The following is a 15,829-nucleotide window of genomic DNA, read 5'->3' on the forward strand; positions in this document are numbered from 1 at the left end:
AATCTGTTACATAGATTTCTTGTTAGTCATAAGTTTAAGCAATCTGCTGCTGATGCATGTTTTTATACAAAGCATGAAGGCAATGATATAACTATGATATTGATATGGGTTGATGATTTGATAATTGCTGCTAATAATAGTAATGTTCTCCATGTTCTAAAAGAATCTCTCAAAAATAAGTTTAAGATGAAAGATATTGGGAAAATCTCTTATTTTTTAGGAATTGAATTTATTATTGATTCAGGGGGACTATTGTTATGAACCATAGGAAATTTTGTGAGAAAATTCTTGAGAAATTCAGAATGAATGAATGTAACCCCAAAGCAATCCCTTGTGATTTAAGCGTAAACAAGTTAATTTCTAGTGATTCCAAAGAATTAGCTAACCCTAAATTGTATAGGGAGATTGTTGGTAGCTTAATCTACATTATGACTGGTACTAGACCTGATTTGAGTTATGTTGTTACTAAGTTGTCCCAATATATGTCTAACCCTACTGTTGCACATTTAAGTTTAGCAAGGCATGTTTTGAAGTATTTGAACGGGACCTTGCATTATTGTTTAACTTTTAAGAAGTCAGATGACCCATTGTGTTTAGTTGGTTACTGTGATTCAGACTGGGGTGCATCTGAGGAGAGAAGAAGTAATACAGGATATTGTTTTAAACTATATGAAGGTGGACCACTAATTTCATGGAAGACAAAGAAACAAAAGGTAGTATCTTTGTCCACTTATGAAGCTGAATATGTAGTTATAACCAATGCTATGCAGGAAGGAAATTTTTTTAGACAATTATATGCTGATATGATAAATTGCAATGGTGAAACTATTATTCTGAATGTTGACAATAAGGTAGCTATTGCATTAGCTAAGAATCCTGTCCACCACCAAAGATCTAAGCATATTGATATTAAGAATCATTTTTTAAGATCTCAAATTGAAAGTAAAATTGTAGATCTTGTTTATGTGCCTTCAAATTGAGGCAAATTAATTTAAGTTTAAGGGGGGATGTTGAGATGTAAACTCAAATTAATTATTTTATTTGAAGAGTATGTTTAAAGATATTATACTAATTTACTTTGTTGGGAATGGTGCTTGATATTATTGATACCTTTTATATTGAAGGTCCCTATTGTTATTGTTTCATGTGCTGCCATCTTGTAGCGAGTCTTGTAAATAAAGTTGAGAATAAAGCCGCTCACAGAAAAGACATGAGTTTAAGTTGATCCTCGCATTTCTACTTATATTTGCCAAAATAATGGACGTAAATGCAACACAAGTTCAACCCTGATAGGAAGAGGGTGAGAAGGAGTGGAAATGGGGTGACATGTAAAAATAACAGAAAACGACAGATATTAGTGTCTAATCCATAGTTTTCAAGGTCGCTGAGATGAATAGTGACACTCCTGATGTCCTTTAAGTTCAAGTTCAACCCTGATAGGAAGGGGGTAAGAAGGAGTGGGAAGGGGGTAACATGTAAAAATAACTGAAAACGACAGATATTAGTGTCTAAGCCATAGTTTTCTAGGTTTCTGTGATGAACAGTGACACTCCCAGTGCCCTCTAAGTACAAGTTCAGCCCCAATATGGAGGTGGGGTGAGAAGGTGTGGGAAGGGGGTGACATAAAAATAACCAAAAACAACAGATATTAGTGTCTAATCCATAGTTTTGAAGGTCGTTGAGATGGATAGTGACACTCCCAATGCTCTATAAGTCCAGGTTCAGCCTCGATAGGAATGGGGGTGAGAATGGGTGAAGAATGAAATGTCAAAATGACAGATATTAGTGTCTAATCCATAGTTTCGAGGTTGCTGAGATGAATAATGACACTCCTGACACCCTTTCAGTCCAAGTTCAGCCTTGGTAGGAAGGAGAGGGACGGGGTTAACATGCAAAAATAACCAAAAACAACAGATATTAGTGAGTAATCCATAGTTTTTGAGATTGCTAGATGAATAGTGACACTCCCTATGCCCTTCAAGTCCAAGTTCAGCCCTGATAGGAAGGGGGTGAGAAGGGTTAGGGAGGGGGTGACATGTAAAAATAACTAGAAACAACAGATATGAGTGTATAATCAATAGTTTTCGAGGTCACTGATATCAATAGTGAAACTCCTGATGACTTTAAGTCCAAGTTCAGCCCATTAAGAATGGGGCGTGAGAAGGGGTGAAATATGAAATATAAAAAATGCTGAGTAATGTAACTGAAGCAATCATCTTAACAGGAAAGGGAGAGAGTGAGAGAGAGAGACAGAGGGAGAGCAGGGTAGAGAGAGAATAGAGGGGGTGTTAAGGAGGAGAAAGAGGGAAAGAGTGAGGGAGAGAGAGAGAGAGTTTATTGGTTGTCATTCAGAGTTTTCCCAGGCAGCACTGGGTTGGTCGGCTATTATGTATATAATATATAAATGCACTTGGGAAATATTGCCAGTCCCACTGTAATCAACAATGGCAAGGAATCAAGAGGTATCTTCAATTTGCATATAATCAGACCCTAGAACTGTCAAAGCAGAGAAAGTTGATAGAAGAATGTCGAATGTCTCCTGAAAGGTGGACGAATTATTATTTTTTTGCAGAGTGGAATGAAAAACTTTTGAAAGAATATAACTTGAAAATTTTATTCTTCAAAAGACATTACACTACCAAAGCACTGATAAGGAGTACACATTTCTCATTAAGAGGGAGGTAGAACCAACCAGAATGAGAATATTTGCCAGCTAGTTATATTGTTTCTGGGAAAATTGCCCAACATTCAAAAAGCTATTCTAATAATGGAGACTTTGTGAAAGATAATAATAATAAGAAGAAAGACTTTAGCAGTAATAATTTGTCCCGCAGAACTATGATAAGGAGCACTGAAGAATTGAGAGCTGACGTACAAGCATGCTTTGTGAAAAGATGCTCTAAATTTGAAATTCTTTCATTAGCCATGGATAAACTTACTGATGTTACAGATGTGGCACAACTTTTTGCGTGGCGTTGAGACAGATAATAATGTCACTGAAGGAATGTCTGGACTTCAAGCAGTAAAAGGCCACGACAGGATATTTTTCGGGCAATGAAAATGTTTTTGAGTAAATTTAATCTTCCACTCGAGAACTTTCATAGCGTGACAACAAATGGCTCGTCTGCCGTAGTTGGAAGTAGGATAGGGTTAATATCTAAAGTAAAAGCGGAGCTTTCAAAGCATAAAGAAAAGAGAGGGATCGTTGTTTTTCATTGCATAATCCACCAGCAGAAGACTGGCCAAATCTGTTAAATTTTCAAATGTCACGTTCATTGTTTGTCTTGTGCCAACTTTATATAGTCAAGGGTCTTAACCATCGTCAACTCAAAGATTTCTTGGAAGATGTTGATGCTGAATATGGCATCTTGTCTATCACTGCGAAAGACGATGGATAAGTAGAGGTAAAATGTTGAAGCAATTGTATTGTCTCAGGGATGAACGTTTTCATTTCCTGGGCATGAGAAGAAAGAGGTTTCGGGACCTCAAAATGAGGATTGGCTTGTTGATTTAGCTTTTCATGTGGATTTCACGTCGTATTGGAATGAAATAAATGATAAATTGCAAGGGAGAGGTCAGCTTGTTCACGATTTGTAGAAGCATGTCAAAGTTTTTCAACGGAAGCATCAGCTTTGGGAAAGCAATTATGGAATGGAAGTACTTCTTACTTTTTAACTTTGGCACTGCATCGACGCTCAGATTTTTCTTCACGCGCAAATGAGCTCAGCACTTAACAAGGAATTCATTGACAGGTTTCAGCACTGTAAATCCCATGATTCCTACTTCAGTACCGTTTTGTTTTCATTACAAGTGAGTGTTGACTCTGTTCCTGAAATACTTCAAGTAGAATTGCTTGAGTGACAATCTTAGAGTGAGATTCAAGGATTCAACTCTACTGGAGCTTCACAAGTCTTAGCCGAAAGAAAACGACCCTCAAATTGTGATAGCGGCAAGAAATTGATTTCCTTTTCAGGTGCGCTTATCTAAAACTAAGTCGAGGTGAACTGATGAACATCTGCAAGATAATCTAAGAGTGGGAGCACCCCGAAAGGCTCCTAGAGTCGAAAATCCGTTAAAGAATATTCCTGTACAACCATGAGTATTAATAAAAAATTTAGACATTAATAAAAACTCATTCATAAATGTTTTCGCATTTCTATTATGTTCTTTAACCATATATCGTTCTTAACAAAATATATTTAGTGAAGATGACATAGGAAATTTTGGGGTAATACTTGATGTTTACAAATGCTAATAAATTATCAGGCGGGGCGAGATCATTCAGAAGAGGAATATTGCAGATGTTGTTGTTCCCAGTGCAAAGTCCTCACCAGTTCACCAAGCTGACTGGCCACCTGGGTCTCTGCCTGCTGCCTGAATCAACTTATCAAATGTTTCCTAGATAGTGACCCCCGAGGGTTTTCGGGAGTCGTTATCTAGCCCTAATATTTCTTTGGGGGTCATTATCTTTATGATATTTACAGTCTTTTGTTTATGTTTTTATGGTAATCCCCAACGGCTTGTACTAAACACGCCGCAAAGGTGGAAACATACCGGGTTAAAACCCTTGGCGGTCATTGTCTAGGAAAGATCCACCTCATCTATATCAAGCAACGACTCACTCAATAAATAAAAAAAGAAAAGGTAAATTACTGTGCACTGTTTTTTTATTAATTTCTGTGATCACGTTTTGTACTGAAGAAAGGAGCCTTTTATTCCTATTTGGCTCAAGCGAATGAGACAGCCTTTCTGAATGAGTTATAAATCCTGATACTAGCACCTAGACGAAAGGCTCTAATGACCCTTTAAAGCCCTGTTCTCTTATTTATTCAGTCATTTATTTGTTTATATATAGATTTATTTATCATTGTATTCTGTTGAAGCTTTGCTCTTTTTAGTACAGCTTTATAATAATAATAATAATAATAATAATAATAATAATAATAATAATAATAGTAATAATAATAATAATAATAATAACGGTTGACGGCCACACCTGAGCAGCAGAGATCAGAGCTCTATCATCTCTTGAGTCGCAGCTGTTGAAAGGGGGTATGTGAAGGGTGAGATGCTTTGCCTTCGATTCGTAAAAGCTTCATCTAGCCACTTTTGATCTAAAGATGCGAATTATGCACGCGGTGATTAGTCAACTGTGTTAGATTGCAGACTGGGTACAGAGGAGCGTGGAGCTAGCAACCTCATCCCATCCCAAAAAGGCTTGCTGAGAACAGATGATGAACTCATCTGGAGCACCTCTCAGGAAAGATGGCAAATGGTCAAACAAAAGTGTATAAAAATCGTAAGTCTATTATCAACTTAGCAAACAAATGATGTATTATTAACATAAGCTCAAGTAACAACGTAATTGCATTTTAAACATTACTTTACAGCCGAAGTTTTGATTACCCTTACGGACTCGAAGGTCGTGGGACAAATTCTCATACCCTTCAGGCACCTTGTGATAAGGTTAGATAAACACAGAAAATGCGCCAAACTGCTCATAATGACAATCATTATTACAAAACGTCAATGTCTCCCATGGGAAAAAATAGTTCACGATTGAATATCCAGATGCTTTTGAAGGTTGATTTACTCTAATTTTGTTATCCTTGCCACTTGTTGTCTGGCAGTATAGAAAATCATGCTGAAAGGGTAAGCTGTCTCAGGAAAAAATGAAGATAGTAAGGTGGTGTATTAGCAGCTGCTTGTTGAGATTCGGCTACCCTTACGCTAAGGCTTGTCCTTTTCCCGAGGGCAGTCTGCAAGTGTGTCAAGGTGGTAAAGGGATCAAGGGGCCCGGTATGAAGACTAGTTCGGTAGCAGCTACATTCTGGGGAATGATATGGGAATCATTGGAAGGCCAACTGGCCAGCAGGAATGCTGAAGATGGGTTGATCAAATGGTTCTATTTGGACTGATAACCATTGACTGAACGCCACAACCCAGTCTGACAAAGAACCAATGGGAGATCCTGAGGCCAGTTGCCAAATTTCCACACCATTGACTTCCATGCTCGCCTAAATTTTAAATTCATTCAACCACTGGTAAAATCTAACTTATATAAAGTGATATATGCTTCTTTCACAGTCTAAAGATCATTTCCTGTAAACTTTCTTTATCAAGTGAATCACAATTACTTTTTACATTTATTAAAACAATTTTAAATAGATTTAAGTTACTTTAATTAGATGGAAAACTAAAGCTGTCACTGTTGTCATCTGCATTCAGTATGTCAATCAAGACATCACTCGATCGTCTTCTGCTGCTTCATGATTCAGCATAAACAACCATTCTTTGATGGCTCTTTATTCATGCATTTTATATAAACATATATATAAATATGCAAATGACAAAGAATATAGGTCACTGAATCATATAACATAAAAAAAATAATATATCTGACCAATAAACCCCTAAAGGGAGTGTGGACATTTTTTCCACACTTGGTGTGGTAGACCGCAAAATGAAGACTCCACTTCGGCACTTGACCATCTAGTGCATCAAAACGTCCACAATGGAGGCCACATTTCCATGTGTCGGCAACACTGCCCGAGGCTATGATGGCGAAACTTCACAACAACAAATTTTTCACCAGTGGACTTGAGCAAATGATACTGTTAGATCCTGAAAGGAGAAGCATCACAGGAGAAGAGTCAGTTTAGGAGGATACCTTTTGGATTAATGAACTCTGCAGTGACTTCCAACAGGGAGATGAGGAAGATGCTGGCTGGAACCAAGGACGCTGGCCTTTTTATGGATGACCTGTTGACTCATACAGTCATGGAAAGATCACAATGAGTGACTCGAAGACCTATTCCAGAGAATGAGGAATGCAGGACTGACTATCTGGCCTTCCAAATGCTACAGCAGATACACTGAAGTAGGATTCCTCAGACACAAGGTCAACTGTGATAGGATTGCCATGGATGAAGCGAAGCTCATGAAGATCCTGGGTTTATTACCGCAAAAGACATAAGATGCAGGTGAGATCATTCCCAGGCTTGACAGGCTTCTACAGGAAGTGTGTCAACAGCCACACAAATCTTGCAGCGCCTTTAACCAACCTACTGAAGAAGAAATGACCGAACAAGATAGAGCGGCAGGATCCTCAACAAAAGGCATTTGATGGACTGAAAAGAGCTTTAGGAAATTCATCAATGCTGTAAGTACTAGACTTTAACAGGATTTTCATCATGAGGACAGACGACTGGGATGAAGGACTAGGAGACACACAACTGCAAGAGTTTGCTGCTGGCATATTTCCAGTGGCTTATGTAAGTAGGAAACTCGGGAAGAACGAGTGCAACTGCTGCAGGACTGACATGGGATGCCTGGATATAATATTTGGTGTTAATTTGGCTTGTTATCTTCACATCACCTACTCCAAGGTGCTAGTACTAAACATGGTGGAAGTTCCTTGGGATGCCGTGTTTAGTACTAGCCCCTCGGGGATCAAAGTATTATATACACCCATTTATATATTGTGTGGTCAACAAATTACATTAATAAACGATATCTTTGTGCTGCCGTGTAGCCCACTTTGAATTTACCATACAGTGTTTAGTACTGGCACCTCGGAGGAGGCGACGCGTAGATAACAAGCCAAATTAGCACCTAATATTTGCTGTTAAGAAACTCCATCTGTGCCTGTATGGGGCGGATGACACGATACAGACCAACCACACGGCTCTTGCATACATTCTCCGGTAAGCTCATAAGTCCAAGGACCATGAGGTGGTCCACAAAACTCCAGAGCTATACGTTTCGAGTGGAGAGCATTTCACGAAAGCTCGACGTTGGCGCAGATTACCTCAGCAGGTTAAATGATTGTAAATTAAGAATTAAGATATGACTTTTCTTCGGTGAGAGTGTTGTTGACAAAACCTTCTATCTAATTAGGTTTAGAGATCAGTAGAAATAGCAAACGAGACGTGATGAGTTAAGTGGAGATAATGAGTGACGTGGAGGACTCTCGTGATGGTTCTGATTTGAAATGATATTACTATTTCTTTTGTTACATATCTTTTATTGTTGAGGAATACACTGTATGTGGCACTTTTGATTAGTTAGAATTCTGGAACTAAGAAATTTGTTTATAGTAACGTAGTTAAAAACTTGACATTTTTTAAAAGGACGCTCTTTGGCGAGGCCAAAGCGCCCTCCACTTACTCATCTTGTAGAACTTGTAAAAGTTAGATGGGTTTTTGTGTGTCCTGTCTTTCCCGGGAGGCCTCTCGCTAGATTGACCACGAGACTTTAGGTTATTATAGTAATTGTAGTCCGATTTAATCGAAGCCCATTTCAGCTTTTGTTGGTGAGCCCGATAGGCAAAATTCTAGGTTCGATTAAATAGTGATATCAGTGAAATTGTAGCAGACTTAACATAATTTTTGTGCCTTGATTCAGCTGCCACTGTTCCAGAAATTCATCCTTTGTTCCTCGTTCAGCTCGCTCTTGAATGCAAGCCCAGTTATAGATCGTATTATAGTAAAGGTGTAAATTTGCACATACTTTTCATAGTAACGTAATTTTAAATAGCTTGGGTATGTTTTTTTTTTATGCCGAAGTTGATTATTATTGCAATAAAATTAGAAAATGTACTCGCATTTGGTGTAACTACCGCCCTATAATACTGGTTCGAAGCCATAGTCAGTGGACTTCGTATCCTTGCCCAGAACAACGGGCACGAACCATGTAAACATCGAGGAGAAATTCTCTAGAAGTATGTTGCCAAAGTACAATTTATAAGATTATTATTTGTTCTTTTATAAGGTTGTTCCTATCGTAGTTACTATGTTGCAGTTTCGAAAATAGATCATATCTTTAATTCTCTGTAATGTTTCAGGATGTTGATTTAAAATACGTTAATTTCATATTTACTTTTCATTTTGAAGAAACTATTCTTTCTGAAAGGTTATAGTGAAATTTTGTTATGTTTGTCTATGTTTAAAGCATGCCAACATGATTTCGTTAGAGGTTTACGTAATCTGTAGTGGGGATATTCCCAAGCTGGCTGAGTTAATCAAGATTACATAATATCTACTACATGGTAGAGCAGTGCACTGTAGGCTGTACGCTAGAACTAGAATCATTGAGAGACGGAGGCATTCATCATTCATCATTATATATATATATATATATATATATATATATATATATATATATATATATATATATATATATGTGTGTGTGTGTGTGTGTGTGTGTGTGTGTGTGTGTGTGTGTGTAGAGAGAGAGAGAGAGAGAGAGAGAGAGAGAGGGACGGTAAACAAGTCTCTCGACCCCAGCTGTCTCAAGCAGATATAGAGGAAAACATGTTTCCCCTTTCAGCGAAATTTATTTTAGCATTCCGATTCGAGAGAGGAGCCGTTCTAAGGACAAAGGCACCGACAGACTGCTTCCACGAGTTACGATCGGCCTGAAACTGACTACGTCGTGACTAAGTGTTTTGAGTAAATGTTATCAATTTTCAGAGTTCGCGTTCCAGTTACACTAAACAGAAAGACATTAGCTTCTTCCACTAACGAACTACAGCCACACATTGTGTGACATACCTGTTGTTAGTTTTACTTTCTGTTCATATCCTCCTAAAGTTATTGAAAATCTGTGTTGGCTCTTGAGTTTAGTGGAATAGACATTAAAATATAATAGAATAAATTGTGGCTCATTGATTGATATCATTTCGTGAGTTATTGTATATCTAAGTTAATGCAAACAACACAGGTCTTCTCTCATTTTACAAATGGCAATAATGGTTTTTTGAGCCACTTCAGCTAATTGAAGAAATAAAGTTTTGAAGAAGAAATATCAACAGGTTTTAAAAATAGGTGAGGAAGATTTGAAATTGTTGAATGATACGATTCTCACAAATAATGATAAGTATTACCCTGTCGATTGAACAACACACATAAACGCCGGTAACACTAGCTAAAAACCACAATCGTAGACACTTCCTTTATTTCACAGGTTCCCTGTATATAGTACCTCTTAAGTTTTCGAAATATCCCATTAGACGAGCGTACTGATATGTACGCAGACTGCTGTAAAGATGGAAAGCTTACAAAATTCTTCTTCAGGAATAATCCCACTTCCTCAAAGTTTCGTAGATATTCAGTGACAGCTTATCTAGAATTCCTGATTAACATTTAAACAAACGATGTCGAATTCACGCAAACACTGGGAAAGCTAACATGAATATATAATGAGTGCTGAATTGAAAAGTAAAAATCACTCTTTCAACAATGTCCTGCTAAGATGGACCAGCCAGTAGATATCAAATGAAGTTTTTTCCTCCATCACATTCCTAGAAAATCGATTCATCAGAGCAGCGGAAAACTCAGGTTTTCAGTGGATTTCGGAGCAGAATACCCAAGCCTTTTATGCTGGTGATCATCATCATCACCACCTCACGTTTAATTTTGGAGGCCTTCTATGGCCTCCATTCGGTTCATTCAGCGAGCACTTTGTCGGTTACAGGTTTGAGTTTTCCTGCATATCTTGCTCTCCAGTGAGCTAAATGTTTTTAGATAGTTATATTTTCAATCTCTTCTTGAGTTCTAAGCTTTCACCTTTTTTCCGTACTTGGGAGACTTACTGAAGAGCCAGCAGTTTGATACAATTTGAATCCATGACTTTTGGAAACATCCTTGTTTCCAAATAGGCAAATCAGTCGACATACACAGACCCGACATTACTTCACTGAGGCCTCTGCTGGTCATAGTCTTCCTTCCCTTAAAGCTGCACTTACCTTTTGTAGATATTCTTTTCTGACACAGACTAATGAAGTGACAAAAACACTGACGCGTAAACACACACACTCTCTTGCATGGGGATAACTAGAAATGAGCAAGAATCCACTACCTGTCCTCAAAGTGTCTCCCAAACCCTGCGATAAATCACCGAGATGTCCCTCTCTCTTTCACCCAGACAGGGCCACAGGCTCTCGTGAAAACCAGTCTAATTTGAACCCCTCAATCGAGAGCCCTCGAAAGGGAACGTGCAGCGCAGCACGAGTTGAACAGAAAAACGCGAAGCAACGTCAGTCTCTGGCTCACCATCTATCTTTTTTTTTTTATTCTTATGAGGACGGGCCGAGTTCATAAACCCTCGATCTGTACCGGATGTCCGGATGTCCTGCTCCTTATCTGAGAGAGTAAGAATGGCACTGCCGCCACTCATCCTCTCACGTTGCAACGAAATGGTACACAGTGAGTTTTCCGTAGTCTCTTCTATTATCATTTTCATTAATCAAGATTTTTTATGGGGAAACCAAAAGAGGCAAATTTCGAATGTTTAAACCTTGTATTACTGCTCACGTGACCACACCGTCAGAAAAGAAGGTAAGATAAGAGAGGGTCGAGACGGCAAGTCCTAATATTAGGAACGTTAGCTACCATTTCGAAGCCCGGACAAGTTGCTTTCATTCGCATCCTCCAAGTTTCCCCATCCTCTCGAGCCGCCCCTTCAGTTCAGTGGCTTGAACTCAAGGACTCGCCTTCGTGTCTTCACCATAGAGGCATGCAGCAAATCTTTCACTCAAATACAGTTTCCTCTTCATAGAATTCTTCTTCAATAATCCATTGAAGACCCATGTAACGGCTTAAAAAAGTTGATTTGATTCTTAATTATTCCTCTTATTATTCATTTGTTTCAGATTACATACATACATACATACAACACACACACACACACACATATATATATATATATATATATATATATGTGTGTGTGTGTGTGTGTGTGTGTGTGTGTGTTCACTACATGACAAGATGCATTTTCACAAGAGCACGTTCCAACAAATTAATCTCCGTCACGACCTATTTTCCAGATAAGATCATTGTAAGGGAAACGTAGATAGGCAAAGTATAAGTTATCAGAAACATTATTTTTCTTGAGTGTAGTTCCCCTAGTCCCGTTTTGAGAAAAGTGAAATCTGTTATTTACTGTAAGTTTTTCTTTCATATCAATGCTTATTTTCGAGAATGTAATATTTTAGTAGGTTAATGAAATTTTGGTGTGTTTAGAGGCATGGAAGTATGATTTTCCTAGAGGTTTTACATAATCTGTTTGTTCTAAATATTTCCTGGTCCCATTGACCGAGATTATGTGCAGTAATGTCTGCTCTCAGTGGGAGTTTGTGTGTGTGTGTGTGTGTGTGTGTGTGTGTGTATGTGTATATATATATATATATATATATATATATATATATATATATATATATATTATATATAAATATATATATATATATATATATATATATATATATATATATATATATATATATATATATATGGATGTATGTGTGTGTATGTGTCAGCATAACTCTGAAACGTATTGAGTAATTTCAACCAAATTTGGTATACATATAACTCACTATCTGGAAATCAACACCCTGGGGGCAAGACATCACTAGCACCAAAGGGCACCAAAGTGGGTAGGGGTGGGAAGGGCTTTCCTGAAATGGGGCTGGTTGTGCCCATAGACTTAGTAACTTTACGAATTTATCATACCTCATTTCTATCTGGAAATCTGAAAAAGAATACTGTGGGGGTAAGACATCAATGGCACCAAAGGGGGTGGGGGTTGGGAAGGGGGTGACAGAGAGAGTGAGAGGGAGAAGAAGTGAGAGAGATAGTAGAGGGGGTGTTAGGGAGAAGAAAGACGGAAAGAGACAGGGAGGGTTGGGGGAGGGAGAGAGAGAGAAAGAGTGAGAGGGGGAGGAAGTGAGAGAGAGTGAGTAGAGGGGATGTTAAGGAGGAGAGAGGGGGGAGGGAGAGGAAGTGAGAGAGAGAGTAGGGGGGCTGTAAGGGTGAGGCCACACCAGACGCGGTGAGCGTGGAGGTTGCAGGGAAGAGGTTCCCGCGGCGATTTGAAATGTAACATATCTTATGTGCGTGGCCACACCGGGCCAGCGGGAAGACTCGACCCTCTGCAGTTACCGCCAAGCGATGTAACATGTTTTAAAATACCGCGGCGGTTCCCGGCGTCTTCACCCGAGACCACACCATTTCCATTAGTTGCCGAAGTTTCACGTATTCAGTCGGTCGTGATTGGGCATAATGGCGACAAAAGAATTAATTGGGGAGGGGTTTGGGAGGAGAGCTTTGTGGGATCCCCGTGATCCACTCCACAAAAATACCATTGTGTTAAAAAAAAAAAAAAGCATTGGAAAGATATAAGCAATCAACTGCTTTGATGGTAAATTAAAATGGTGCGTGTGCCTTTTTAGTGTATATCTACATATATATATATATATATATATATATATATATATATATATATATATATATATATATATATATATATATATATGTGTGTGTGTATACATATAATTTTATATGTATATATATAATATATATATATATATATATATATATATATATATATATAATTTCTATATAGCATATATGTAGGCCCATATATATATATATATATATATATATATATATATATAGAGAGAGAGAGAGAGAGAGAGAGAGAGAGAGAGAGAGGGGGGGATTTTTTCCATGCATGAAGCTGGAAAGATAACCAGACAAAATCTAAAAGATGAAGTCGGGATATTTCAAATGAAAAACTTTCATATGTTTGAACAATATATTTCATGCAAATACTAGTTAATTCTGAAAGTATAAGGGACAATGATTTTTTTATGAACTTTGTGTCATATTTGCCTCAATTATATTGCCTGGTAAGGCTAAATTATTTTGCCATGGAACTCTTCCAACTCCAGTGAAATAATTCGAGAAGGCTTCCCTGATGTTTAAACAGGTGCGGATTTACATTGAGGCTAATGAGGCTGCAGCCTCAGGCACCGGGTACTGAGGGGCGCCCCAGGATGAGGCGATGATTAAAAAATAAATCAATAAAATAACTGGCAGTAGTACATTCACGAGACTTGGCAACCCTGGCCTGTGAACGCGTACACATGCCAGGGTTGCCAAGTCTCGTGAATGTACCATTGCCAGTTATTTTATTGATTTATTTTTAATCAATGGAATGACCTCTTTTTTTAATACAGTATGATACAGCACAATAGATCAATCGTTTCAATATAAATTAAACGCAGAACCTGCCGAAACATGACACTAACTACTACTGTTCATATCGAAACATGTACTAAAACAAAATATGATAAATGTGTACGTGTTTGTTATAAAGGCCCCTGACCTGAAGTAGCCTATGGCCCCAAGTACTGCTAGTCTGCGCCTGTGTTTAAAGCACTGTTTAGTAGCCGGCCTTCGGGAGAAATGAGTTGCCTGTAGTTCGTCGTTTGTTTTGTGAGCCTGACTTCTATTATTGCAACCAAAGAATCAAAAGATCGTTGGGTCATACATAAATATTTATAAAATTTGTCTTCGTATAAACGAAACTGACGATATAAATTGTAAAATTCACTTCCTTCCCTTCTCTGTTTATTGAAATCGTGAATCCACACTCTTTTGTATAGTCTATCGTCAAATTTAGCACTTGGGTTTTCGATTAAAAGCAATTTCCTACCCAAACGCGATAATGACGTGCTTGCACAGAAGGATAGCTTCGACTGCTGAGAGTGATGCGTGAGAGGGTGACGTTTTTGGTGTGCCCATATGTAGCTTTGACGCTGCTCTCCCGCCCAAGTCGTGCCTCTACCTCAACGCTTGCTGCGTCCGGTGTGGCTTTATCCTAAGGGAGGAGAAAGAGGGAAAAAGTGAGGGAGAGTTGTTGAGAGAGAGAGAGAGAAAGTTTGTCGGTGTCATTCAGAGATGTGCCGGCCGCATATTTCTCAAGTCTGGATGAGTATAGGGATAGGGAAAATTAGGACCAATCAAAGCGCGCGGAGCTGATCATGATGTCACAAGCCACGCCTTTTAGCTTCTCAGTTCCATATCCATTACCGTCAGTCACGATGCCGATGAAAAACTTCCCAATTTCACAGTTTATGGCTTGTATGACTTATAAATTTTAGTCAGATATATCTAAACATAATACAACACTAATTTAACAACAATATATTCTTCAAATGAAATACATCGTGAAATATATTATGAGTTATTGGTTTCTCCTTCTTGGTAATAATGGTCAGTGCCTGTTAATTCCTGCTTGCAAAGTCGATATATATTGCATAAATAATATTTTTATCGCGAGTTTCTAAATTATATTCTTGAAAATACATGTTTAATTCCATTTATAAAGAGTTATTATAGCTCATAGGATGAATCAAACAATAAGTAAAATGGTAAAGATGATGGTATGGTAAAAACGATAGTATAAGACCTGTAATTAGCACTACAGACTACAGACAGGAGGCCAAGAACTGCGGCACTTCGACTCTCATCAAAATGATTTTAATCTTGGACTTTGAAAGTGACGGCTTTAAAAATGTTGACGTTAAATATGAACAAGACTGTGTAAAACTTAGAACCAATGTCAAGTGCAGAGAAGAATTCAAGCAGTGGAAAGACACTTTTTGTAAAAAAAAAAAAAAAATAAGCAGGTTTTAATTCTTATAAATTGTAGGCTACCCAGTTGGCAGCGAAAGAAAATGTTGCAAAATGCTGACTCGTATGGCAGGGGTCACTGAGCTAGAGGGCAACTGAAGTAAGTTGCTGCTAAAATGTTGACAGGATGTAGTGTTATGTGCTGGGCTGTGCAATGTACTTTTTTTCTCATCCCTAAAGTACTTCTTGTAAGTTAAAAATATATAAAAAAAACTGAACATTTACCTATATATTATTTCAATGCAGTTTGTTTTATTTGGCTATCATTATTGCATAAATTTAAGTCTCAGCTCAGTATTAAGTCCATTTTAGCCCCCAAGGATCTGTACTGTACAGTACTGTATGTGTGTGTT

The 15,829-nt window shown here is 38.0% G+C and overlaps 2 protein-coding genes across 5 annotated transcripts in view; one reads left to right on the forward strand and one right to left on the reverse strand.

Annotated features, from left to right (window-relative positions):
- Nucleotides 1–14,541, reverse strand: part of LOC136834729 (adenosine deaminase 2-like) — a 105,340-nt gene extending 90,799 nt beyond the window's left edge. Inside the window, exon 1 of one of the 4 annotated variants that reach the window (XM_067097323.1) lies at nucleotides 14,167–14,541. The gene's annotated coding sequence lies outside the window, so the exon portion shown is untranslated. Of the gene's footprint in view, nucleotides 1–10,747; nucleotides 11,064–14,166 lie in introns of those variants that run through there. The other 3 variants (XM_067097324.1, XM_067097321.1, XM_067097322.1) reach the window with 3 other exon arrangements.
- Nucleotides 303–980, forward strand: LOC136835095 (uncharacterized). The gene has a single exon (XM_067098273.1). The coding sequence runs from the start codon at nucleotides 303–305 to the stop codon at nucleotides 978–980; it is 678 nt and encodes a 225-aa protein (XP_066954374.1).
- Nucleotides 14,542–15,829: the final 1,288 nt, after the last annotated feature.

Source organism: Macrobrachium rosenbergii, chromosome 54 (assembly GCF_040412425.1).
Source record: "Macrobrachium rosenbergii isolate ZJJX-2024 chromosome 54, ASM4041242v1, whole genome shotgun sequence".
Taxonomy (NCBI): domain Eukaryota; kingdom Metazoa; phylum Arthropoda; class Malacostraca; order Decapoda; family Palaemonidae; genus Macrobrachium; species Macrobrachium rosenbergii.

What these genes read in the sequence shown, in the direction of transcription:
- LOC136835095 (XM_067098273.1), top strand. Translation starts at nt 303, where the DNA reads ATGAATGAATGTAACCCCAAAGCAATCCCTTGTGATTTAAGCGTAAAC.